Source organism: Papilio xuthus, unplaced genomic scaffold (genome assembly GCF_000836235.2).
Source record: "Papilio xuthus unplaced genomic scaffold, Pxut_1.1 DF826949.1, whole genome shotgun sequence".
NCBI lineage: Eukaryota > Metazoa > Arthropoda > Insecta > Lepidoptera > Papilionidae > Papilio > Papilio xuthus.
In genome coordinates this window covers 4,008,085-4,034,066 of record NW_013531700.1, presented here as the reverse complement: position 1 = coordinate 4,034,066, position 25,982 = coordinate 4,008,085, and the positions used below count along the sequence as shown (strand labels likewise).

At 37.6% G+C, this 25,982-nt stretch overlaps 1 protein-coding gene across 2 annotated transcripts in view; it reads right to left on the bottom strand.

Annotated features, from left to right (window-relative positions):
- The window catches only part of LOC106120797 (uncharacterized), a 38,920-nt gene continuing 12,938 nt past the window's right edge, over positions 1 to 25,982 (bottom strand). For both annotated transcript variants that reach the window (XM_013316231.1, XM_013316232.1), the window contains 5 exons: positions 24,400 to 24,510; positions 3,337 to 3,501; positions 2,306 to 2,397; positions 1,509 to 1,659; positions 1 to 1,001 (listed from right to left, as the gene is read on the bottom strand). In XM_013316231.1, coding sequence (XP_013171685.1) covers positions 721 to 1,001; positions 1,509 to 1,659; positions 2,306 to 2,397; positions 3,337 to 3,501; positions 24,400 to 24,510 — 800 coding nt within the window. In that variant the 3' untranslated portion in view covers positions 1 to 720. The remainder of the gene's footprint in view (positions 1,002 to 1,508; positions 1,660 to 2,305; positions 2,398 to 3,336; positions 3,502 to 24,399; positions 24,511 to 25,982) is intronic.

The window sequence follows — 25,982 nt, the reverse complement described above, 5'->3', positions numbered from 1 at the left end:
ACATTTTTAAATTTAATTTTCAAATAAACATTAACTATATAATTTTATATACTTGACTATACATGGTGTATATACCATTTACTTAATGTATGTGCGAACAGTACTTTTGAACAATTTTTTTTAATCTACTTTGAGATAAATTACTATTTACTAATATTATTAAACTTAAGGACCCCAAACTTGCATTTTCAGGCAAACTTAAGGTAATTTCCACTTCCAAAACACTTAAAATAACATATCGTTGTTAGTTATATGTTTTTGAGTTGGCTGCGGAAAGGTTAAGTTGCACATTTTATTTTTTACACAATTTAAATTCAAGAGAAATTTCACAGTATGTAATATTGTTTGGGAATCCTTTTTATGTCATTGTTAACACATTCAATGCTACTCACTCGCTCTGCGAGTCCATGTAATAACTATTTTGGCAGTGGCATTAAATGTGTTAAAAAATTTATATATTTGTAAGTGAAAGTAAATAATATACACTATGTATATGTTGTAAGTTATTCTACATCAAGACAATGTTTGTAAATCAAGGGTCACACTTATTTTTTCCAATTCTTATTCGAGAAATTCCAAAAAACTAGTTTTAAGAATTTTTTAAGCTATAACCAGCATTTAGAGACGAAAAAATATTTTTTTACAAGTGAAATTCACATTTAATTAAAAAAAATGAAAAACTTATAATTTTTTAAGTTTAACAAATGTTTTTTTTTTAAATCATACTTCAGTACTATGAGTTTGTATACGTACTTTTTTCTGGCTACCATTCCTGTTCAAGGGTGGTGAATGTCCAGAGTACCCTGGGTTGTGTATGCCCAGACCTCCGGGTTCCCCTTCTCTTGGCCTGGGCTTCTTTAGCGAGGACCTTAGTGGGGATCTGGTGATGGTGCTGGCGTCAGAGAGACCAGTCAATGTGGTTGCGGTTGTATTCATGGAGGCCACGCTACCGTGACCGTTGGTACTGTACGGTTTGCCTGATGCATCCGTCATTGATATACCTAGGGATATAAGATATAATATTATTCTTCAAATTACAACTTTAGATTGAATTCAAACTGGTATTATTTATTTTGTATTCGAGGAAATTTTGGTAGAATTTGAGGCAATTAAAGCAACATTCTTATCTTAGTTAGAAAAAATGTTCAATGCAATTCAGATTAAGTTAGGAGTGAATTATCATCATCAGCTTACTATACGGTACCAGTGAGGGGTTCGGAGCCTACCTTAATTTAGGTTTGATTAGGCTAGCACGCTGGCCAAGTGCGGGTTCACTTCACACATATCTTTGAATTTCTTCTCAGATATGTGCAGGTTGCATCACTATGTTTTCCTTCACCGTAAGAACGTCGGATAAATATACATATGTAAATCGAAAGACACATTGGTACTTCGTGGGGTTCGAACCTAAGATTTGCAGATCACAAGCCTAGTGCTTAACCCCTGAGCCACCGACGCTCTAGTGATGAATGACCAGTTTTAAAAACACAGTATTTAGTTTTACTAACCTCTACCCTCCTTAAATCCTGGATTATTTATAGTAGTTCCTCCTTCAGGATGCGCGTGCGCATTGGTCGGGTCCCCGCCCGCGCGCCGCGAGAACAACGTGTCGTATAGCGACATTATGAACAACACAGAGTTTATTACTATGGAAACGATCTGGAAAAATATAAATTACACCATATTATAGCTGTCGCCTGCGACTCCGTTCGCGCGGTAAAAAAAAATAAAACATAATTAGTAGCCTATGTGTTCTTCCAGACTATGTTGTACTTCTATGCCTAATTTCTGGAGATATCTTCTAACAAACATCCAAACATTAAAACATTCGCATTTATAATATTACTAGCTGTCGCCCGCGACTCCGTCCACGCGGAATGAAAATAAAAACCAAATTTTGTTCTACATCTATGCCTAATTTCAGCGAGATCCATACAGTCGTTCTGGAGCTTCTTCCAATCATCCATTCATGTAAACATTCGCATTTATAATATTATTAAGATATAAAGTTGGAGAAAATATTATAATTACAATTATTGTGCTCAAGTTTTTTGTAAACTTCCTGATATGGATAGATTTGGTTAATTTTTAGATATTTAGTATTGAAATAAAATAGAGTTATGTTATTTTAAAGAAATTAAATCAGGTCACGAAATATCAGAACATAAAACTTAGAAGAAAATCTTCAACTAATTTTTCTTTTTTTTCTTACATAAAAGACTACGAAATCTTATGAGAAATGCTTTGCATTTGATGAATGCTCTGGATACTTTATTATATAACGATAATATATCAAAGTTATTACCTGAACATAAAACGCTTCTCCTCTCGTTTGATAAAATCCTCTGTCATCGACTTGGACAGCGAACAGACCCGCCGCTGCTATTGACAGCAATGCTGAAATTCAAATTAATATTTATTAATTTTGATTAATAAATCGTAAACCATAATCTTCACATAAACATAAAATTCACTTTAGTATTTTATTGTTAAACGAATTTCCTTCAATAATTAGAAAGTAACAAGTGAGTCCTTCGTGCCTATCTTATAATTAAATAGTCATTGACGGCGTAATTCATGTAGTAATGGTATTTGCATTGACTCAAGACTAGTTGCGCAATTGATTAGCTTCCTTAAGCTTAATAATTTACTTTTATTTGTATCGAGTTGAAAATACATAATTGTTTTAATCATTCGTAAATTAATCATAATCGGTTTTATGATTTTAGATTATATTGTTGAATCGTTACTAAATTATTTACTATTTTAATACGACAACTGAACGAACGTCCGGTTCCGTTGGATTGGTGTATAGAGTGAAGGTATAAATGTGAAAACAACCACGGAGACGGATTCATTAGTTGAATAGTCGACAACTGAAAAGCACTCTAAGGTGATAAGTATCGGCAATTGACGTAATCATTCTAAAACGGTTTGATGAACAAACGAGTGCAAGGAATATTGTTGTTTGAACTTTTGGTCACCCCCAATACAAGATATATACCCATAGTTATTGAGGAAGAATATAGGGGTACTTTTTATAAAGATTTGACCAAAAAGTAATGAAAAAATATAAAAACTTAATCGAGAACGACAAAACTGCACAGGTAAGTTTCTCAATTTTACCAGACACTAGCTATTGCCCGCGATTCCGTCCGCGTTCAATTAAAAAAACTTAATAAGTAGCTTATGTGTTCTTTCAGACTCTTTTCTACATTAATGCCAAATTTCTTCGAGATCCGCTCAGCCGTTCTGGAGACTTGCTGCTGAGTTCCTAACAAACATTCATCTATCGAGTCAAACTACACGATAAAACTAGTCTGTTACAATACTTACTTGCCAGTAACGCGAGCGCTAACTTCATCATGACGAGATGTGTGTACTTTATTCCCACTTTCTCCTTTGAAGAGATCATCGCTAGTTGCAGTACTGACAGTATGCAGAACACGCCCAGTACAGTCACGCCGATGACTGCCACCACACCCGCTATGTACACTGCCGCTGGAAATAAATAATAAATTTATGAGACATAAAAAAATAAAAAGATTAATTAGGATTTAAAAAAGTACAGGCTTTTATTGTTGTATGTTGGCACACTACGGATAGCTATGCTACTCTAGATATATATAAAAGATATTACCAAAGGGGTTTACCCTCGATTAGTAATTTTTTGTAAGATAAGGGTAAGCACAATCGTAATTTAAGCTTTTAAAATTTCGTAAATCCGAAGGACGCCCAAAATTATAAGCACTCATTACTATATTCTTGTTGTTACGTCTCAATAAAAAGTAAAAGCGAACAAGTTTAAAAAAAAATCTATAAAAAATAAAAAAAATACAGACGTACCGAGAACCACATAAGGAGGTTCATAATTCGTTTTTTTTATTGATTAAAGGTTTAATTAATTTCTTTACTTACATTTATAATAAAAAATAATCGAACAGTTTTATCAGATACGAGTACTTAAGTTCACAAACAACTTTCGTCTTCAGTCTGTCTGTTGTCGCTTCGTGGTAGAAAGTGCAACAGATCTTGTGGTAATCTTTTCGTGAACGTTTAGCAATTGGTATTCATAGTAGAGACACGGATTTGTCAATGCTGTTTCTCAACGTTACTCTTAAAAGTGTAGACAGCAAGGCGCTTTTGAACGGAATACTAAATGTCCACAGTACTGATTTATTCGACGTTTTTGTTACTTCCTATAGCCTTATCGGTTGGACGAATTTCAAAGAGTTAGGTATCATTAGATTCGTATTTTACCCAGAATGTTTGAGGTAATATGATGAAGAATTTGTGGAGCACAATTATACAATTTAATTAAATATTACCTATAATCTTTTGTATACTTTGGATTAGCAGTCGCTAGCGACACCGTCGGCTCGGTATTAAAATAAAACATAATTAGTAGCCTATGTGTTCTTCCAGACCTTGTACGTATGCCAAATTTCGTCGAGATTCGTTCAGCTGTTCTGGAGATACCTTCAAACAAATATCCATTCAAACATTCGCATTTATATATAAAGTCAAATAGTAAGAAGTATGATTTAATTTATCGTAATCAAATAATTAATTTTAATCAAATACATATAATGATTACTAACTATATAATTTCATCCTTGCAAAGAACGAGTCATCGAGAGGGTCAAGAGCGGCGACTCTCAGGAGGAAACGAAGTACCTACAGATTCACGTATCATAAGCATATGAATAGTAAACCGACAAAACTCACCTATTTAACGATTCACACCTGTATCAACAATGAATACAATCGGCCGGATTACAAACGCACAAGTCACAACACGCGAAACATAATAGAAACCAAAAGGATGTGTCTCCAACCAAACTAGAAAAGTGACTGACATGGCCTTACCTGACTCACTCAACTTACTCATGTTTGCTTACAAATTCTATAAGCGTTAGAGAAACTTTATTGTTTTCTTGCTTTACAAAACTGTTGCGATATAAGTACAAATAATTGAGTGCAGCAAAAAAAAATTAACCCCACTGTATTTTCATTTATTAAGCACATACAAAAAATTCTTCTTGTAGCTCCAAAGCCTTTTTTAGGCCTTCGCTTCTCGAAAATATATAGAATGAAAAAAGTTCTAAAAGACCCCTACTCTATAGTCCAGGATACTCGCTATCTATAAGTGTTTAATTCTGTTCAGTGTTTTCTATGTTAACCCGGAACAAACAAATATTATTTGTTCCGTGACGATATCCGGAATCCATCTTGAGTCAAGCACCTGTCTTTTTCACGTTTTTCGTCCTAGCAACTTCCTCTCTTCGACTTCCGGCGCCACTGTCGCCTCGTTTTATGGGTTAGGGTGGCGGCGATCCGCATGGCGCTCGACTTTTACCTCATTACAGCGTCGTTTTTCGTAGCGTTAACACGTCTAGCAATCATTATTTTAATTTTCATTTAAATAAATCGAATAACTTAATGTAAATTGAATACGTAGTGAAATCCTCTCGTAAGGGAAGACGAAATATATTTTGATAAAAAACAAAGTGATGGTGAACATGTGTCACGGAAGAGAAGTCGTTCTTCAAGGTCGAGCAGTACATCATCGGAGGACTCTAGTCCGGATAAGAGGAGAAACAGGCGGTCTAACCAAGTAAGTGACGCACAGTTTGAAATCCTTTCTCATCAAGTGGCTTTTCTAACGAATTTGATTTCGCAAAAACACTGAGCCTCAAACGAGTACTTCGTTGGTTGCCGAGGTAATAAATGGACCTAACAATGATACAACAAACGAGTTGGGTCTACGCCCACCGCCAAGCACGAGTGATGCGGATAATCAACAACTCCAATTGTCGGAGCTATCAACTACGTTAAAAGATCCGCCATTCCCTAAGTCTAATGATAAACATTAAGAAAAAATAACCCAAATTCAGCGCTTTAAATGTAATGACTGGCATGCAATTCGTTTTTCTGAAGCTCAGAAAAAGTACGTCACTACTCCGGGTTTTGTAGAACTCAATGTAAACGATGAACTGAGATGATGATGCGTCTAAGTCTAACGATGATCGTTTGTACTTGATAGAGAGAGAACTTTTGCAGCTTTATCCAATGCTATACTGACTCGGAAAGACGAATTGCGCACAACTTTGCAAGGTTTAGTCTATTGGTCTAATGATAAGAGTACAACGCTTACACCACGATCTCTTTTCGATAAGATTGAACAAATGTTTTATAAAGATTCGAGCTATACAAAAGTGACCGATGATATTTTACAAATATGTTGCGGCCGTCGAGCCGACTGCATTAGCATGCGCAGAGATTTATTAATTAAGAAAATTTGGGAGGAATATCACTGTGGGGCGTTGCAAAAAATTCCACCCAGTGCTGAACATTTGTTTCACAACGATATGCTTGCAGCCTACCTTCAAAAAATTGGGGGGGGTCCGAAAAACTAACCACTTGCTTCCAGCCAACACAGCAAACTGCAGCTGCAGCTACAGCTACCGGCCAGAGGCGTGCGTACGATAACCAGTCGAAACCATCGACAAGCAAGCAAGAGAGTGAAAACTTTTTTCGTAAAAATACTTCAGCGTCGAAAGATAAGTTTAAGGGTCACTCGAGGGCATCCGGCAACAAAACGTCCAATGGCAAGAACAAACACCACAATTCGTCAAGAAATCAAATTACAACTCATCAAATAGAAACAATCGATCATGACTCGCAATCATTTCGGGTCGGCTGTCTAAAGCAATATATACATGCATGGGAGAACTTAGGTGCGCCCAACCACATATGCAAACTTCTCAAGGGAATACGTATTCCTTTCGTGATGAAGCCGCCCCTTATATATCCAAATCAATCTGTCATAATAAATTACGAGACAAAGCAGAGTTATCATATGACACAGCTAATAAAAAATATGATAGACACGCATGTACTAGAAAAAGCCGAGATCAATCCCAGCTACCTATCAACATTTTTTCTAGTTCCGAAAACGGACGGATCGTTTCGCCCAATCTTCAATTTGAAGAGCCTAAACCGTTTTGTCAAACTAAAAGGTTTTCAGATTTTCAGTCATTTCCGAGTTCCAAGCTTACACTTTTTACAGAGCAACGATTGGATGGTGAAGGTAGATCTCAGCCAGGCATATTTTCACCTTCCCATAGCCGAAGAACACAGGCGATTTCTGAGACTCGGCTACAAAGGCCAACTTCTACAAATGACTTGCCTTCCTTTCGGCCTTTTATCAGCGCCACGAACGTTCACATCCTTGACGAACTGGATAGCCGAGTTCCTGAGAAGGCGAAATATGAGGTGCGTGGTATACCTAGAAGATTTTTTAATAGTGAATCAGTCCTGTCAAGTTTTACGCGAACACATTACATTTATGGTGAACCTAATGAGACACTTTGGCTGGACTATCAATATGGACAAGTCTGTACTGGTTCCGACACAACGCCTGGAGTTACTAACACGAAGTCCCTGTCGGGACCGAAGTGTGAAACGCTACGCAAAGCACTTCTCAGTCAGATGTCCAGAGGCAGTTGGTCCCTCAGACAGGCCCAGTCCCTTCTGGGGAGACTCAACTTCGCCTCTTTTGTAATACGCAGAGGGAGGTTACATTGTCGAACCCTGCAATTTCGGGCCGACTCAATTGCAAAGTGGATGCCCTATCACGCGGCAAGGTCAGCCCCGAGTGGCACCTACTCTCTACAGCAACGGACAACATATTCAAGATGTGGGGCACACCGCAAGTAGACTTATTTGCGTCGGAAACAGCTCACGTAGTAATGAGGTATGTATCGCTGGACACGCAAGACCAGCAGGCTCTGTTTCACAACGCATTCCTTCACCAGTGGGACTACGAACTTGCGTGGCTATTTCCTCCACCGAACCTAATACCCCAAGTATTGTCTCACCTGAACACAGCGAAAGGTTAGTACATCTTGATCGCTCCGAAGTGGAAGATGGTATTTTGGCGAGCAGACCTACAAGCCCGGGTCATTCAAAAACCTTATCACATCCTGCGCCTTCCACAACTTCTGATCGACACGAAAACCGGAACGCACCCGCCAGAGATTCAAGACATTCATTTGGAAGCCTGGCTGATTTTGGGTGGACAGACGAAATCAAAGAATGGTCAGTAGAAGAAAGATCACTGTTAGTGTCAAGTTGGCGGCGATCTACAATAAACACCTACATGCCAGCATGGAACAAATGGAAGTTATGGTGCTCCTCTAACAATTCTTCTTACAGAGATGCGAGTCCAGAACAAGTTGCTCGTTACCTGGCGTATTTACACAACAGCGAAGGTCTGGCTTATCGAACTATACTAGTCCATAAATCTGTTATTTCTACTTTTACCAAATTATCAAGTAATACTACATTGGCATCTAACTTTCTTATAAAACATATTTTAAAAGCTATTTCAGTTGCAAAGGACAAGAAAATGAAACCACCTATTTAGAATGTAAGGAATGTATTATAATACTTAGAAAATAATACACCAGATGAAAATAATTTGTACCAAGTATCCAGACGTGCCGCTATATTACTTTTGCTAGCGGCAGGACGACGAGTACACGACCTGACACTGCTGAGGATCAATGCCGACCAATATATAGATGAGGGCAATTCTATTGTCATGTGGCCTTGTTTTGGATCGAAGACGGATGATGCGAACAACAGGCAATCTGGATGGAAACTAAAAGCACATCCGAACAAAAATCTCGACTGTGTATTTTGGACTCGTCAATTAATCGGTACTTCACAAGATCGTCGGAAATCAGGTATGCTGTCGGAACTTTTTATAACTGCTAGTGGTGATCCAAAACCAGCTTCTAGAACTGTAATCAGTGGTTGGATTAAATCTGTTATAAAGGAAGCGGGTGTCGATGCCACGCCAGGCTCAGTACGCTCTGCCGTAGCCTCTCTCTCAATTGGCTAGAAAAGTTTCCTATTGATCAGATTCTTCAGACTGGAAATTGGCGGCAAGAACATACTTTTAGAACATACTATCAAAGAGAGCTAGCGAATCGATCCAGAAAAGAGAAGAGAGGAAGTTGCTAGGACGAAAAACGTGAAAAAGACAGGTGCTTGACTCAAGATGCATTCCGGATATCTTTGGAAAAATAAAAGGTAAGTTTTAATGTTAGTTAAAACTGTCTATTATTTATTTATCATAATACTAATCTACAGCAATCACATCTAATGTGTGTAGGGGTGTGCTATTTAAAAAACAAAGTAAATCTTTGTAGTAGGCAACCCTAGTTAACTGTAATTTAGGTCGCATTTCAAGGTCCGTGTATTACGCACATTACCTCATTTCTTTGCTGAAGGCGTAAGTCAACTAATGTTTGGTCATTTAGCCTCTTTGCTCATCCTATATGACAACAAACACGTAACTGACACGCCATCAACTAAGACTATTATCATTTGTAAGAGAATTTACAACTTCTTTATTCAATATTGTTATTCTCCCTTAATTTTTCCTGGAACTAAAAAAACTCACGTGTTCTTCCAGACTATGTACTACTACTATGTTAATAAACGAGATGATAGTTGTTCTAGAGCAGTCTTTCCCAAAGTGGGCGATAGAGTCCGGTGGGGCGACCGCCCAGGGCGCCGGACATAAGGGGGCGCAGCAGGCGCCAGTGCCAGATAAAAAGGGGCCGACTGCATTTCCCCGTAAGTGACCCTTTCTTTGAAAGATTTTCTCAGACACCAACAACGCGGCGCCACAACATCTCGCCCAGGGCGCCGGAAATGTTAAAACCGGCCCTGTACATAAATGTAATGACATACAAACAACAATAGCATCATTGTAAACTGCATCTACTTAAATGTAATTTTATTCTTTGTAAGAATTACAGGCCAATTTTTATCCTTTGTTTATTTTTTTCTTGGAATATAATTGTTGTTTGCAAATAATTGCCTTGATACTTATAAGGTATTTTTTTATTCCAGGACTAGCTGTTGCCCGCGAATCCGTCGGAGGGATTAAAAAAAGCGTAATTGGTAGCTTATGAGTTCCTCCAGACTATTTTCTATATGTATGCCAAATTTCACCGAGATCCGTTAAGCCGTTCTGGAGATACCTTCAAACAAACATCCATCCATCAATCTAAGCATTCGCATTTATAATAATAGTAAGAAGTAAAATTACTTTGGTTCATTTGGCTTAGTTTATTTAAAGCTATCTTATTTGTAGAAGTTGTAGTAAAAAAAACTATAGATTCTTTAGTATTAACGTGTAATATTAAAATTAATTACGACAAGAATGGACAATAACTGGTTATTTAACCTATGAAATGAACAATACAATAAGGAAAACTTAGCCTTCATTTGTTTTATTTTTAAATTAAAAGAGTAACAAGTTACTATCCACTCATACATATCAGCTGTTCCGTCTAGCTAAACAAATTAATAAAATTTTAGTGTCTCTATGTAACTTCGGCGAAAAAAAATTGTCTGTCTGTCAGCAAAGCCACGATTGTTCCGGGAAATCTTTGGAACGGTTAAACCGATTTGGACATTTCTCTAACGGGACGGTAGATGATGTATGCTGGCATGTTATAGGCTATTTTTATATTCCGCGCTGACAAAGTCGCGGGCCACCGCTAGTATGCAATATATAGGTAGTCTGTATGTGTATTATACTTATGTGTATTTTATCTGCGACGTTCAATTGTTGCAGAATCGATCGTCATGTTCCAATGCAATTTTCTTACATTACGCTAGGTCTGGGTACTCGACGATTAATGTGTTACGTTTTTATTTGGTTCAATTCCCAGTAAGGCTTTTACTATGCAAGTAGAACAATCCTATCCCACGATACTATGATGACCACAATGTGATTGTTACTTGTACAAGAAAGTTAACGTAAATATCATTAATTACTAAGCCAACTTTACAGTTTTTGTCATTAGTTTTACGAATAATGATAATAATCTACATAGATAAAAATCAATCTTAATAATACTCGTATTATAAATGCGAATGTTTGGATGGAAATTTTGGCGTACATATAGAACATAGTCTGGAAGAACACATCGGCTACTAATTATGTTTTTTTTTCCGCGCGGACGGAGTCGCGAGCGACAGCTAGTGTCTGTATATATGTGTGAAATATTAAATGACAAATTAAATATTCTACGGACAATGGAAAAGAATTATGTCATAAAAATCTTAAAAACCACAATACTTTTCAGTTTTTTTTTTAAATTTAACTCTGTGTTGTCGACTGTACATTGTCCAGCAAACTAAACAGACCGGTTCCAAGGTATCATGATTCAGATTGTAATACCTAGACATCAATAACCAGGTAAAACAATTGAATCGCGTGATGTCATCCTAACATCAACGTAAACAGTTTGCCGTGGGTTTATACTGATATAAACCAGGGCCGGCGTTAGGATAAGGCGTGGATGGCCGACCAGGGGCGTCACAGGTCTGCAAATTACAGTCTCACATAACCTAGGCATGGTAAAAAAATAAGGTACATATAAAGGCATTACAGATATAAACATACTGCCATACTTATTCTCTCGTGAGACATTCTCATCCTGATGAAGGGCCCCCGATGGGCTCGAAACTAGTCGGTGCCGCCACCGGACGTATATACGTGAGTGTTTAGCCGTGTTTATATATCAGTTTAATACTTATTCTCATTAAAAAAACTTGTTAGAAAAACATTTTTTCAAATATATGTATTTTAATGGAAAATCACGAGTATATCGCAGTTATGTTAACTGGGTAAAGGTTGAATTCATTGAAATTAAGAAACAAATACAGTATGTGAATTATTTACAATTGTATTTGTAAAGATATTTGATAGGTCAAGGTCCACTGAATACATAAGAAAGATAAAATATGGTATACATGACCACATTGGAAATAACACAAAATAAATGTAAATAACAGTATATTATTCCTATATAACACTTAATATTCATACTTCATATTACTAATATTATAAATGCGAATGTTTAGATGGATATTTGTTAAAAGATATCTCCGGAACAGCTCAACGGATATTGTTTAAATTTGGAACAGATGTAGAACATAGTCTTGAAGAATACATGGCCTATTTAGTAATTTTTTTTTAATTGCGCGCTTGCGGAGTCTCATAAAAAGGTCAAGTGAAAGCTATGATTTAAAAGCCAGTATGTGATAATTTTAAAAATTAACAATTAAAACGATTTCTACATAGCATATAATATTTATCATATTATGTCCAGTGACATTTTTCCACGTACGACAAGAGGTGACTCACGACTTTTTCATCCATAATTTTGCATTTAAAATACTATGCAGTCTTCGTAGTGTCAGTTTATTTAATAAATAAATTAATGTGTTAATAACGGATTAAAAAGATAGTAAATAAGCAAAGTACACCAATATATCGTCTTAATAATGAAAAATATATTATGAAAAGAATATTTTTTTTTAGAAAATTATTAAAAAAATTCTCGAGTCAATGAACCTTTTCGGAGCTAAAAAACAATCTCTTTTTGCTGACCGTATTAGGACATAAATTAAAAATTATAGAACACGCAAATATTATCCCTTGCATTCTCTATAACAAAGTAAAGAGAACTCTATGTTTTTGTATATGTTTTGGACAGTGGAAACCTTCCGTAAATAATACATTTTTGATAAATACTTGTATTATAAGTGTAAAGTATTGTCGGCTGTAAACATCAAAACCTGTTTCAACAAATTACAACACAGTTCTGTTTATTCACCATACAGGCTATACGAAGCTGCATCGTTAGGGTTGACAGTAATTTAAAATTGTACTTAAGTATAAAATATTTTGTTACTTTTAAATAAATTATTTAAACGGGCAACGGTCACTTCGCTATTTCAGCGATTTCAGGTGGCCGCTCGGTCGTTTGCCACATTATGATATAAAAAAAATTAAGACAACAGAAGAATGATTGGTAAAGTTAATTCCAAATAACATTATTTAAAAAAAATATTTTATTACACTGACTATAAAAGATGATTGCTATACGATAAGTCTATGTATTTAATTCTGCATTAGCTCACTACAAGTTCCCACCGATGGGCTCGGAGCCTAGCCAAGTTAGGGGTGATTAACACTTAAGGTATTAAGCACTTGACTTGCAAGCTGTAGGACCTGGATATTTAATTCATGGTGAGAGAAATTATCACAAGGCAAAAATCTTGAAAAGTACAAATTAAAAAAAGAAATGGTTATTTCTCACATGTGACAACCCTGGTCATAGCCCTTAGTTGCAGCGTAGAATAGATTATAGAACAATAAGAACTGTGCCCCCGATATGGCTAACGGTATTGTTGTGAATCTCCAATAGTCGATCGGACACCTGCGCGGACCATTTTAGGCCAGCATTTAGTATGCTACTATCGTGTGCTGCACTCGAGTGTAAGACAGGGGAAAGAATTGAAAACTGATATAAAATGTTTATAACTCTCTTGCTAAGATTTAACACGTTCAGTGCCACAGAATCATCAAACTATCATAGGAAAAAAACGTGGCACTGGGCGTCTGTTGAACTACCATAGTGAATTCATCCAGTAATATTTTTAAGGACATTCTCAATGTATTATCCTCCTATATTTTCTTATGTATCCAGATTTTAGCCAACACATCTATACTAATATTATAATATAAAGCGGGAGGTTTTTTTGTTTAAACGCGCTAATCTCAGGACGAAACTTCTGAACCGATTTGAAAAATTATTTTTTTTGTTGAATAGTCCATTTATAGAGGAAGGCGTTAGGCTATATAACATTACGCTGCGACCAATAGGAGCGAAGCGTCAATCAGAAATGTTGCAAAAACGGGGATTTTTTTTATAACAGAAGGGGGCAAACGAGCAGCGGGAACACCGAGGTGTTCAACGACGCCCATGGACATCAGCAATACCAGAGGAACCGCAGATGCGTTGCCGGCCTTTGAGGTGAATTTTTCGTTAGTCTCTCTAAAACTCGAGATTGGCTGAACGGATTTATTTTATCTTGGTCTTGAAATGTTCGAAGAGGTCTAGGGATGGTTTAAAAGGTGAGAAAAATTCAAATAATTTTCGGGAACTAATTAAGATTTTTTTCATTTCACGCGTACGGATTCGCGGGCGACAGCTAGTAATTGCATAAAAATATAACTTCAAGTAAACCTTCTACAAGTACTAAGAACAGCGTTTATAAAAACTTTATAGTAGTGAAAACGTCAATTTATCACTTTTTATTATCCAGTCAGTTCTCACGATTATATGCAACCGCGAAGAGCATTAGGGTCACGAAGTCTAGAGAACGGTCGCAAACGAGAAGGCAAAAGACCTTTTTACAGACCTCTTTTGGTTGATGATGACCCTGCCTTACTTTACCCTGTATTAGCTCTTGAATAAGAACACACCCTTTTAGAATCACTGTTCCATAGAATTAGAAAAAAAAACACAAACAGAACAACGTATCGCCAACCTTATCTTGTAAGAGGAGTTTAATTTTCAAGCGAAAGTCCAACGAATCAATTTATTACAGAATCGGTCAGGGTTGTCGTATATTAATTCCTTTCGATATTATTTTACGATATTGGAGTGCAACAAACCTGAGTACCGGACAGTGAACAATGCAAGTCTAGTAGACTACATACAATAAAATTGTTTTAACATTACGTTGTCTTCTATACGCGAAATTGCTTTGTAAACTATCTGTAAAGCTTAACTTCTACTTTATTATAATTGATATATTGTAGAGGCTATTACTTTGCCGGCGAGTTCCTTTGCACTGAATTAATAAAACTTAATAAGTAGTCTACATTCTTCCAGACTATGCCACACAGCCATGTCTTTCAGCGAGATCTTTTGAGCCGTTTTGGAGATGTAACATCCACGCATATAAACTTTTGCATTTATATGCATTTATAAATATTAGTAAGACGGTACTAAAAGGTTAATTCTAATAGAGCTTTTATATTTTTTCGGTATAGGTGATTTTAAAGACTAACCGATGTGGAATATATAAGACCACTACTAATTAATGTTATTTATTTATAGATATTAGTATTTATTAGAATTTAATTACAAAAGAACCAACAAAAATTTATGATCGGAGTAATTTTTTTTATTCTACCAGTAAAAACGTAGTAGTTTTAAACATAATTAGTTGGAATCCTTTGGCGCGAATGACGCGCTTTCGTTACCAAGTCAAGTGTCAGATTGATTAGTGAGGGGATATAAACGTTAATATTTTATTAAGGCTAGTGTTGCACCGATATACCGGACTAGTTTTGCATCAATAAGCGACTATTTGTTAGTAATCATTGTAGCAACATTGTAATTGATATTGGTATCGCGGATTATGAAATCGAGACGAATCTCACACCGAAGTAAATGGTTTTGGCTATTTTAGAAACTGGTAGGATTCTAGGAAGACTATCCAATCGTATCTAAATTAATATTTAATACTCCACAAACTATTTCAGTTTAAATGATATTTGCCCTAGATGTCAATTTGAAAAGGGCGTAGGATGCAGTTATGGAATATAGCAAATACAGAGGGCATAGCATTAGAAAGAGAAGAAGCATTAGCAAGAGTATTCGTCGCAAGAGCAATCGACAAATGTGTATTAGATTTGAACAGCGTTTTTTTATTTCATCTAATATAAACTATAGCGGCAAATATCGTACAAATTCAGACATATTTTATCGACCACATTACGATAACGCATATCATAAACATTCGTAATAAACCCTCAGTATAAGAAATATATTTTAGTACAAGTTTTAGAGTTGAGCAATATAAGTGGTTGAATAAGATTTCAACGTGGGTAGGAACTTAACGTCCTCGACTGTCCGACAGTTAGCAAGTTATAAATCAATGTACCCGTACTTTTCTTATTACGCTTAACTGCGGTGAATAGACGGTTACTGCGGTTAATAGACCATATCTAGTTATCTTATTAAATCTTCATCAGAAAACGTCAAGTTTTTGTTTAAAATTACATTAACGTTGACCGAATTAATGTAAAATTAAGGATTTTAATATTATAAATGCGAATGTTTAAATGGATGGATGTTTATTTGAAGGTATCTCCTAAAGAGCTGAACGTATCTTGATGAAATTTGACATACGTATAAAACATAGTCTGGAAGAACACATAGGATACTAATTATGTTTCTGACCGCTAGTTGTAACATAAGTATATATGAAATTCCAAAAAGACGCTTAATAGTGGGTTTATGAGACCATATTCCTCGTTTAAATCTTGTTAGCACTCTTTCGTCACACAGATGTCAAACCCAAGGTCAATCTTGTAAACATAGAAACATCTAATACTATATTTGACGAACGATTATACTACGGTGTTTTGTTGATATCTTATACCGACTAGCTACTATATAATTCTTCAAATAGAACTGATGAGTACCAGAATTCAAGGTCAGTACAATGTACATTTCTTATTAGTATTAAAGTTAAGCACACAATTGAAATATTATCCTAGATTTGTGCTATGGGAAAAACAACTTTATCTTGACATGGATAACAAATATTTTCGTTTGTTTTTGGATAAATAAGATCTTTAATTTGGAGCGTCAGGTAACGCTATTGTAAGTGGCGCGTGCGACTCTTTGCTGCCTTTGAATTTTAAGAAAAAGGACTTGTCAAGCGCGTATTGCTCTATGCCTAAGCTCCATTGTGTGTTCCATTTGCATTAATAAATGTTTACGTCTGTATGCGGTTATAAAGAGGTTTTAATTTTACATAAGTCTCAGAATTATACGTGATTTTGCTTAGTCCGTTTCTTTATAGTCAAAGTTTGTTGCTCACGACTCTTGGCATTGTCGTGACGGCTTTCCAGTCGCACGTAGGGTGACCATTTATCAGGATTTATCTCAGACATCTTGACTTGTAACGGTTCACAACGATAAGTTTTCATTTAAAATACGCATAATTGGCCGCGATAATACAAAAGTTTATATGAAAAAACAGTAATTTATTTTGGAGATATGAAGTGGCTGCTTTCTAGTTTGCAGCCTTTTACTTTATAAAAGATAAAATCTTACTTATTAAATTTAGATGGATGGATCTTTGTTGGAAGGTATCTCCAAAACGAATTAACGGATCTCGCAGAAGATTAGAACATAGTCTGTAAGAACACATAGGCTACTAATTAAGTATTTTTTTTTATCTCCGCGCGGACCGAGTCTCGGGCAGCTAGTATTTAATAAGACGTATTCCTTAATTACACTTAACTCGGCATTCCAGGATATATTTTAATGGTTTAACACGTTACATTATCACGTAGAGAGTGTTGAACTGAGAAAACTGACGGCTCAATAAGTCTAATGAGGTAATGAACGTTAATGGAAAGTTACCGTCGCAGTCCCTAAGCAATTAACTTATACCTTTACGAAGTGAAAATAGTATAGGAACCGCTTAATACGACTTATTGGTTATAACGACGAAAACTCATAGTATACAACACAAGTAGAACAATGTGTGCAGATTATTTGGCTCAAAAAAGACACTTTTAATTTCTTTAGGTCTCAGAAAGACATTTTAAATTATCAATTAAATACTCAATATTTGCAATAATTTGATTATACATGTAGTTAAATCCTGATAGTTATAAGTTAATCTAAGCGACCGGCAAATCTTTCGTAGTAACTAACAGTTTATGGTGTAGGTGGTACTTACATTATCTGTGACAAAACAGAGATATGTTTAAACGGGTGATTTGGGTTTCGGAAACCCACGGTATTATATATCATAGTAGTTGAGGATCAAACCTTCATCGCGCGTATTAGACCGGCAAGTGGACCGCTAGGAAATGCGGGCAACTCGGTTGCGGTACATGGAACGGGCACAATGGTATGTTCGGGTATAAGCTTGCAGCGAGCGTTCACACATAGCTTAATGTAAATCTTGATGAAACTAAGACAACAGATGACTATTAAACTTAATAATGCAGCTAAGGGATCTTGATGGCTATTGGATTATTGAAGGTTAACATAATTAGGTCAACTAGATCTGTATTCTGATTACTATCAGGATGACGCTATTACGTGTGCGAGTCAAATGTTCTTATTTCAAAAATTCTATTTTATATCCCTTCCTAATATTATAGACGGATGGATGTTTGAAGGTATCTCCGGAACTTCATAACGTATTTTGATGAAATGCAGAATTCAGATGTAGAACGGAAGAACACATGGACCAATTAAGTTTTTTTTTGTAATTTTCCGAGGACGGATTCGCGGTCGATAGCTAGTAATATTATAGTGAGGAATTATTTAATTGTTTGTTTTTTCTGCATTATATAGGCTACGTAACTACAGAACCGAATTAAAAGTTTCCGCGATTGGTAAGTAAAAATTCAACTTCTCTATCAGTTTATTTCTATTCCTAAGTAATAACGTGATTACATTAAATGTAATTACTGTACGTTTTCATGTAAATAATTATTACATGGAATTAGTAATTAACTTATTTAATCCAGCGTTTAGGTCAAATGGTTTCGACGAAGCGTGACCCATGGGACGAGCTCATTAGGGCCTTGACGTGTTTGTCATTGACTTGTCGCAGTTGTCACGTAACTGTCCTGTTTGTGAACATTAGCGAAATTAACAGCCACACCTACAGTCACTTAGGGTGGCTCTTAGTATAGTGTAAGTAAAACTTTATTATGAGACTGATTAAGTATTTTTATTCAAGTTGCTGACAAAGGAATTGAAAATGAGACTCAGATCTTCAGACACACTAGACTCTAGTCACTAGACACTGATCCATTGAGTTTAATGAATTAATTCAAATGAATGTAGTAAAAAGACGTCGGTGGCTCAGTGGTCAAGCAATTGACTTGCAATCTGCAGGTCCTGGGTTCGAATCCCGCCATGTACCAATGTGTTTTTCGATTTCAGATTTACATATGTACATTTATCCGACGTTCTTACGGTGAAGGAAAACATCGTGATGCAACCTGCACATATCTGAGAATAAATTCAAAGATATGTGTGAAGTCGACCAACCCGCACTTGGCCAGCGTGGTTGACTATGGCCTAATCACCCTTAACTTAGGGTAGGCTCCGAGCCCCTCAGTGGGGACGTATAGTGAGCTGATGATGAATGCAGTAACATGTATGGAATTCTGATGATCAATGCGCCGCGTACACAAGGTAAATATTTTATTTTCGTCATCGCAAGTCTTTGATAAGGAAATGACATTGGTATAGACTTGGCTAAAATTATACAAATAAAAATAGTATTTATTATCCTAGTGTAAGAGAAACAATGGATAAGCGTTAAAGGAAACTTAATGACAATATTTTGACTAAGTCTAGACAATTAGATATTTGGCTAAGAATGTTATAATAATATAACGCTCTTCAGTTTAAATTGCACAGTCGTAATATTAAACAAATGTTAAGGCAATACTGAGACCTGAACAGATGACAGTTCACATATTATCCAGTTAAAAAGCTGAAAGTGTGTTGCGAGTTTAAAGTGCAATATTACCATGAGTTTATACTGCCTACGCTTATAAAAATTGTTAACCCTCTCATTCTCTAAATAAGAAAAAGACAGCTATATGTTTGTATTTGTTTAGTGGAAAATCAAATGAGCTTGATCCTTTTCAATAATATTATTTCATGTAACTTGTTAATTTTCTATCAAACTACGCGATCAGCACACACTTAAACCCCGTGTGTCTTGTACAGCTGAATAAACAATATTATATTTGTTTTTTAATTTAAAAAAAAACTGAATACAAATTGAAACTGATGACAGGTCTATTTATATATTTATTACGAAAATAAACGTAAAAGTTTGTCTATTATATTCATTGGGATATACTTAGAGGCTTAGGTGCGGTCTGACCTTCGCAATGAGACATTAACCTACTCGATAAAACAGACTAATTCATTAAAAACAGGTCAGACACGCAAACATGTATGTTATTTTTGTCTGTCTGTACTCTTTTATAGAGTATAATCTAAAGGTATACAATGGTATCGATATTCATCTATGTAATTGTCTGGCGCAAATTGTGTTAGAATTAACCTTTTGATGTTACAATTTTTCTGGAACCCGAACTGTTAGTGGTTAATATAAGTTATGTTAACACATTCAATGCCAACTAAACTGGCAGGGGAATATGGGATGGCATTGGGTGTGTTAATTAAAAATCATCTATCTGCCATCTTTTGTATGAAGGGTTGGCGAAGTATGTATTACTTTATCATGTTCGTTCCAAACCATTTTTGAAACATCTTAACTACTAATCTATCTTTATATACATGTTAATAAAATAGGTGTATCTGTATGTAATATCGTAAAAAAGACCATATTTCGCGAACATGATGTACGAGTATTCACGTTACTGATAAAATAAAACCAATTTATTTTTTTAATTTTGCCAGCCTATCTGTCCAAGGCTGTATATAATCTGGGTAATCTCCGAAACGACTGGGCCGATATTAACGAGACTTTCACTTGAAGGGAACATTATAGGCTACTTTTTTGTCTGAGAGTCTTGTAGAAGTTGATATAAATATTAATTTTTCTTTGTGATTGCATAGGAATAAAATTCCATGTATTATTATGCATCAACATGCAGTCACGTCCGTCTATCTGTCTACGTGAAAGGAAACGCACGCGACGTACAATTGTAGTTAAATTTAACCTTGTTCATTGAATCAATTAGCATACTATGCCGTTACGTGATGTTAAGATAAACAGACGCACAAACGCATCATAGATATATATCACATTGTTACTATATTATTTTGTAGAAATTAATTGATTAATTTTTTCTTTCTTAGGGATCGGGTGGATTATGGCAGTCTTCCATGATTTCCCTTTGAGGTCATAGGGGAGGCACTCCGATATCACGGAGTGCCCCCCTACCTGCGGAGAGTCGTAGGACACTACCTACAAGATCGGGTAGTGTCCTACATGGGGAGCAGTGGCAGGGAGGAAAGGCGGATGGCCTCCGGTGTTCCACAGGGGTCCGTACTAGGGCCCCTGTTATGGAACATCGGGTATGACTGGGCCATCCGCGGAGAGGTGCTGCCCCGGATGGCTGTCATCTGCTATGCAGATGACACGCTGGTAGCCGTCCGGGACAGCACCTGGAGGCGCGTGAAGAGGAGGGCTGAGGCCGGAGCCACACTAGTGACCCGGAGGATTGAGGCGCTCGGACTCCGAGTGGCCCTCAACAAAACCGAGGCCCTTTGTTTTAAAGGGCCAAGGTGGAGGGTCCCTGCGGGCGCCTCGCTCCGGGTCGGCGGGGACGAGGTCAGGGTCAAGAGGCAAATCAAATACCTTGGCCTTGTCCTCGACGGGGGTTGGCGGTTCCGAGAACACTTCCGGACGCTGACCCCCAGGCTCGTGGGCGCGGCCTCGGCCCTATCGAGGCTCCTCCCGAATGTGCGTGGTCCGGGCGTACATGCCAGACGGCTGTACGCCACGGTCGTCAAGAGCATGGCCCTGTACGGCGCGCCGATATGGGCTGATGCCCTAGACCCGTCGAACAGGGCCCTCCTCCGCAGGCCGCAGCGCGTCATCGCGACGCGAATATGCCGGGCCTACCGAACGGTAGGCCATGCTGCGGCCTGCCTTCTAGCCGGCACTCCCCCCTGGGAGATTGAGGCGGCAGTGCTGGCCGAAGACTACTGGGTGCGGGCTGAGCAGAGAGCCCGGGGCGACCTTCCTGCCCCGGAAGAGCTCGCCCGCGCCCGGGAGTGGAGGAAATTGACGACCGTGGAGGAGCGGGAGCGCGAGGGAGATCCCCTGGCGCCCCCGCTCAGACGTAGAAGAGTGGGGTGGAGAAGGCGGCAGTATATCGCCGCCCTCCCCCCCCCACAATAGCCCTCTGGTGATGGACACGGGGGAGTCCATCACCGGCGACTGAGGGTTGCCTCCCCCCCGAGAGGGAGCTGCCTCGGCAGCTGGCGCAGACGGGGCCGCGGACGAGAGCGAAAGCGTGCCCGTGGTCCCGTCCCGATGCGTTGGAGGAACAGAGGGGTTTAGTGGGTATGCTTCCCATCCGGAAGAGAATCCCACATAACTACCGCGTCCCCCCCGGGGCGCGGAGTATGCATAAAGCATTCCCCTCTGAAAAAAAAAAAAAAAAAGTTTTCCATGATTTCGGGACTTCGCCTACAGAGTAGGAGAACCGGAACAGGCGCGTTAAAACCGGTGCCAACTCAGGAGCGCAAGTCCTAAGCACAATGGGAGGGATTCCATCGGGCCCACTCGGCTTATTAACGTCCAGGGATTGAAGTACTTTACGCACTAAACTCTGACGAAACTGGATTTCGGGCGTAAAGGAGTCACCGCACAGGATTTTCGGCGGCGAGCAACCTTTGTCCTCCAGAGTCGAGTTGGACGCGAAAAGAGAGCCAAGAAGGTCGGCCTTCTCTTTTGCGGTGTGGGCCAACGTGTCATCCCCTTGCGTAGAGATGGTAAGGACGGCTTACAAATATTTACAATACTTTTATCTATTTTGTTGGAAACGTAATTACTTGATAATAGATTTGTTTGTAGTTACTTTTTGTGACTGCAATCTAAAGATAATAATAAAATACTATTTTACTAATATTATAAATGCGAATGTTTGGATGGATGGATGTTTGTTTGAAGATATCTCCAGAACGGCAGAATTGATCTAGCTGAAATTTGGCATAGATGTAGAACATAGTCTGTAAGAAGACTTAGCCGACTAATTAAATCCCGCACGGACTGATATAAAACGTCTAATCACAGCGAAGGTTAAGAATTACGCTACTCAGCTAAATTTAAAATATTCAATGCCAGACAGGCAATTAAGGCAGAAATAACAAAGAACAGAGAAAAGCATTGTTTCCTAATTTATTTCCTAGTTGTACGAGTATCATCCTCTTGTGTCATCTTGAAATACGTTTGAATTTACCATATCGTAAAACACTCTTGAACCAACCAATCAGCATAGGCCCAACGTTGTTGACTAAGGCCTAGTCATCCCTAAGTAAATGTAGTCTTAAGCCATTCCCTGAGTACGTAGTAGTCTGTATGTTCTTCCAGCCTATATTCTACATCTATGCCAAATTTCATCGAGATCCGTAGAGCCGTTCTGGAGATACCTTCTAACAAACATTCATCTATTTAAACAATCTTATGTATATATAAAATTCTCGTGTCACAATTTTCGTTCACATACTCCTACGAAACGGCTTAACCGATTCTCATGAAATTTTGTGAGCATATTGAGTAGGTCTGAGTATCGGCCAACATCTATTTTTAATCCCGCGCGGACGGAGTCGCGGGCGACAGCTAGTATATATAATATTAGTAAGATTAGAAGAAGGAAACAAAATTTGACTACACGCAAATAATATTAAGGGTAGTAGGTAAATATTCTAAAAATAGCATTGATACAAGCGAACGAGCGCAAGGGCGTTTAAAATAACGGTTGATATGCTTTGCTCATCGACCATAAAAAATGCATGAGATGTCGACTAGATTTATATAAAAACTTTGTTTATGTCACCGGCAAATAAACAATTGTTATATTCCAAGGCAAATTGCAAATCGACACGAGACAAGCCTACTTGTGACTTTTTATAAATATTAGCAGATTATTAATTTACTAATATTTCTAGTAACAACTAAGCTGTATGTTTGTGGCGGAATGGCGGGACTCGAACCCCCGACCTAGTTATCGGATATCCGTACCCGTAATTATAAGAATATTGGCGCGTCGATATTGGCTAAAAGTCGAAGAGGAATGATACAATTTTCAGAGTCTTAACAGAGTTTTTTTTCTTTTGCTATAAAATTAGTGTTACAAACATCCGGTGCGGTATTTATAAGAACGTTGTAACACAAACGTGACAGGATTACGTCTGCCAAGTTACGGATACAGGATGTTATACTTTCCTTTTCGTTCGATATCAAACACTTAAGTTATACTTAAGTGATACTGATCAATGTTGTAAGACTTGAATGACTAATAACTTGGCGTTTAAATACCATATTAAATCATTCTATAAAAGAAAATCAATTAAACAATTATCGTGGGATTTACCGTAAATAAAAAAAAATAGTAGTCTATGTGTTCTTCTATGCTAGTAACTACATCTATGCTAAACGTACTTCCATCCATACATTCAAACATTCCCATTTATAATATTAGAAAGATGCGAGACTAGCGTTTGTCTGTAAATATTATTTTTTATAGCTTGAGTTTATATTTGACGATCTAAGATATAAGAAGAAATATAAGTAAAGAACGCGAAGGAATGCCAAAATCATCCTTTTAGGTCACATCGATACGTAAATTGGCATTGTTTGCAGCATTTTGTAAATTACTAGCCGCTATTAAATATGGCTGGCACAAATCTATGGTCACTTACTATGAAATTTTATTTTATTCCTTATTCCATAAACAATAGAGTTGTGACTTACTTGATGGCCTGAATTTTGAGACGTCGGTGCCGCATTTCTCTCTGTTGTACAGCAGCTTCTTGCAAACACGCCATGGCCCGAAGTAGCCCTGATCGAAGTTCGGGTTCTCAACTGTAATAAGAAGATTAATTGTTTTTAACCTTATTGTGATTCTAATAAGACATGATTTAGCGTGACTTAAAAATATGTCATAATTATGGGATGATAAACATTTTTATGATTTTGTTTTAACATTCAGACCAGGATTATTTCAGAATTGATTAATATCAATTTAAAACTAAAAATAACGTATTATTTTACAGTACATTATCCGAAATGTTGTTTAATCTTATATATTTAAAGCTATCCTTTTACTAATATCCCAGATATAACGTATTATGTAGTTCATTTGGTATTCAGAGGTCAACAGTGTCACAAACAGGTTTCACAGCAAAGTTATCTTAAACACTGCCATCAGGGTACACTGACCTCCTAAAGAGAAGATTCCCGCGAAATTATTCCTTTTAAAATATTTAGACTACTACGTAACTTCGTAAATATACAAACTAAAGTGATTTTTGATGTATCTTTAATAATTTATGTCAATTTATATGTGTATAGCTGTCGCCCACGACTCCGGTCGCGCGCAATTAAATATAATTATTAGCCTATGTGTTCTTCTAGACTATGTTCTACATCTATGCCAAGTTTCAGCGAAAACCATTTAGCCGTTTATATAGGAAAAAGAAAAGAGCTGTTTTGGTGTTTTCCCGGCACTTATTTTTTTTTTTATATAACAGAAGGGGGCGAACGAGCAGCGGGAACACCGAGGTGTTCAACGACGCCCATGGACATCAGCAATACCAGAGGAACTGCGGATGCGTTGCCGGCCTTTGAGGTGGTGATAAGCTCGCTTCTTGAAGGACCCTAAGTCGTGGCGGTTTGGAAATACCGCCGAGGACAGACCATTCCACAAAGCTGCTGTGCGAGGCAGGAAGTTTCGCGCAAACCGCAGCCATCGAGATGGGGTGGATGGAACCTGGCGGTCTTTCTTGTCGTCCGATGACGGAACTCGGCGGCAGGAATCGTTCCAAACAATTATTCAGAGCACTCCCCGTGGTATATGCGGTAGAAAATGCAGAGGGAACGAACGTCCCTCCGCAACGCCAGCGTCGAGCCGATCAGTAAGAGCTCGGTCGTCGACGATTCGAATCGCTCTCCGTTGTATGTGGTCAAATTGTAGAAGCTGGTACTGGGGTGCTCCCGCCCAGAGATGCGAGCAGTATTCCATGTGGGGCCGAACTTGCGCCGTATACAGTCACCTCCAAGAAAGTGTAAGTACTTGCGCGCGAGGAGCGGCCGTTGTATAGACTATATAAAGCGACGAATGGCAATCGCTAGGTCAGTCCATATCAGACCTTTGAGTCGGCAAGTCGTGTCGCTACATGAGCGAGGCAAATGTAGCGCACCGAGTGCTACATAGAAGAAGAAGAAGAAGAAGAAGAAGAAGAAGAAGAAGAAGAACAAGAAGAAGAACAAGAAGAAGAACAAGAAGAAGAACAAGAAGAAGAACAAGAAGAAGAACAAGAAGAAGAACAAGAAGA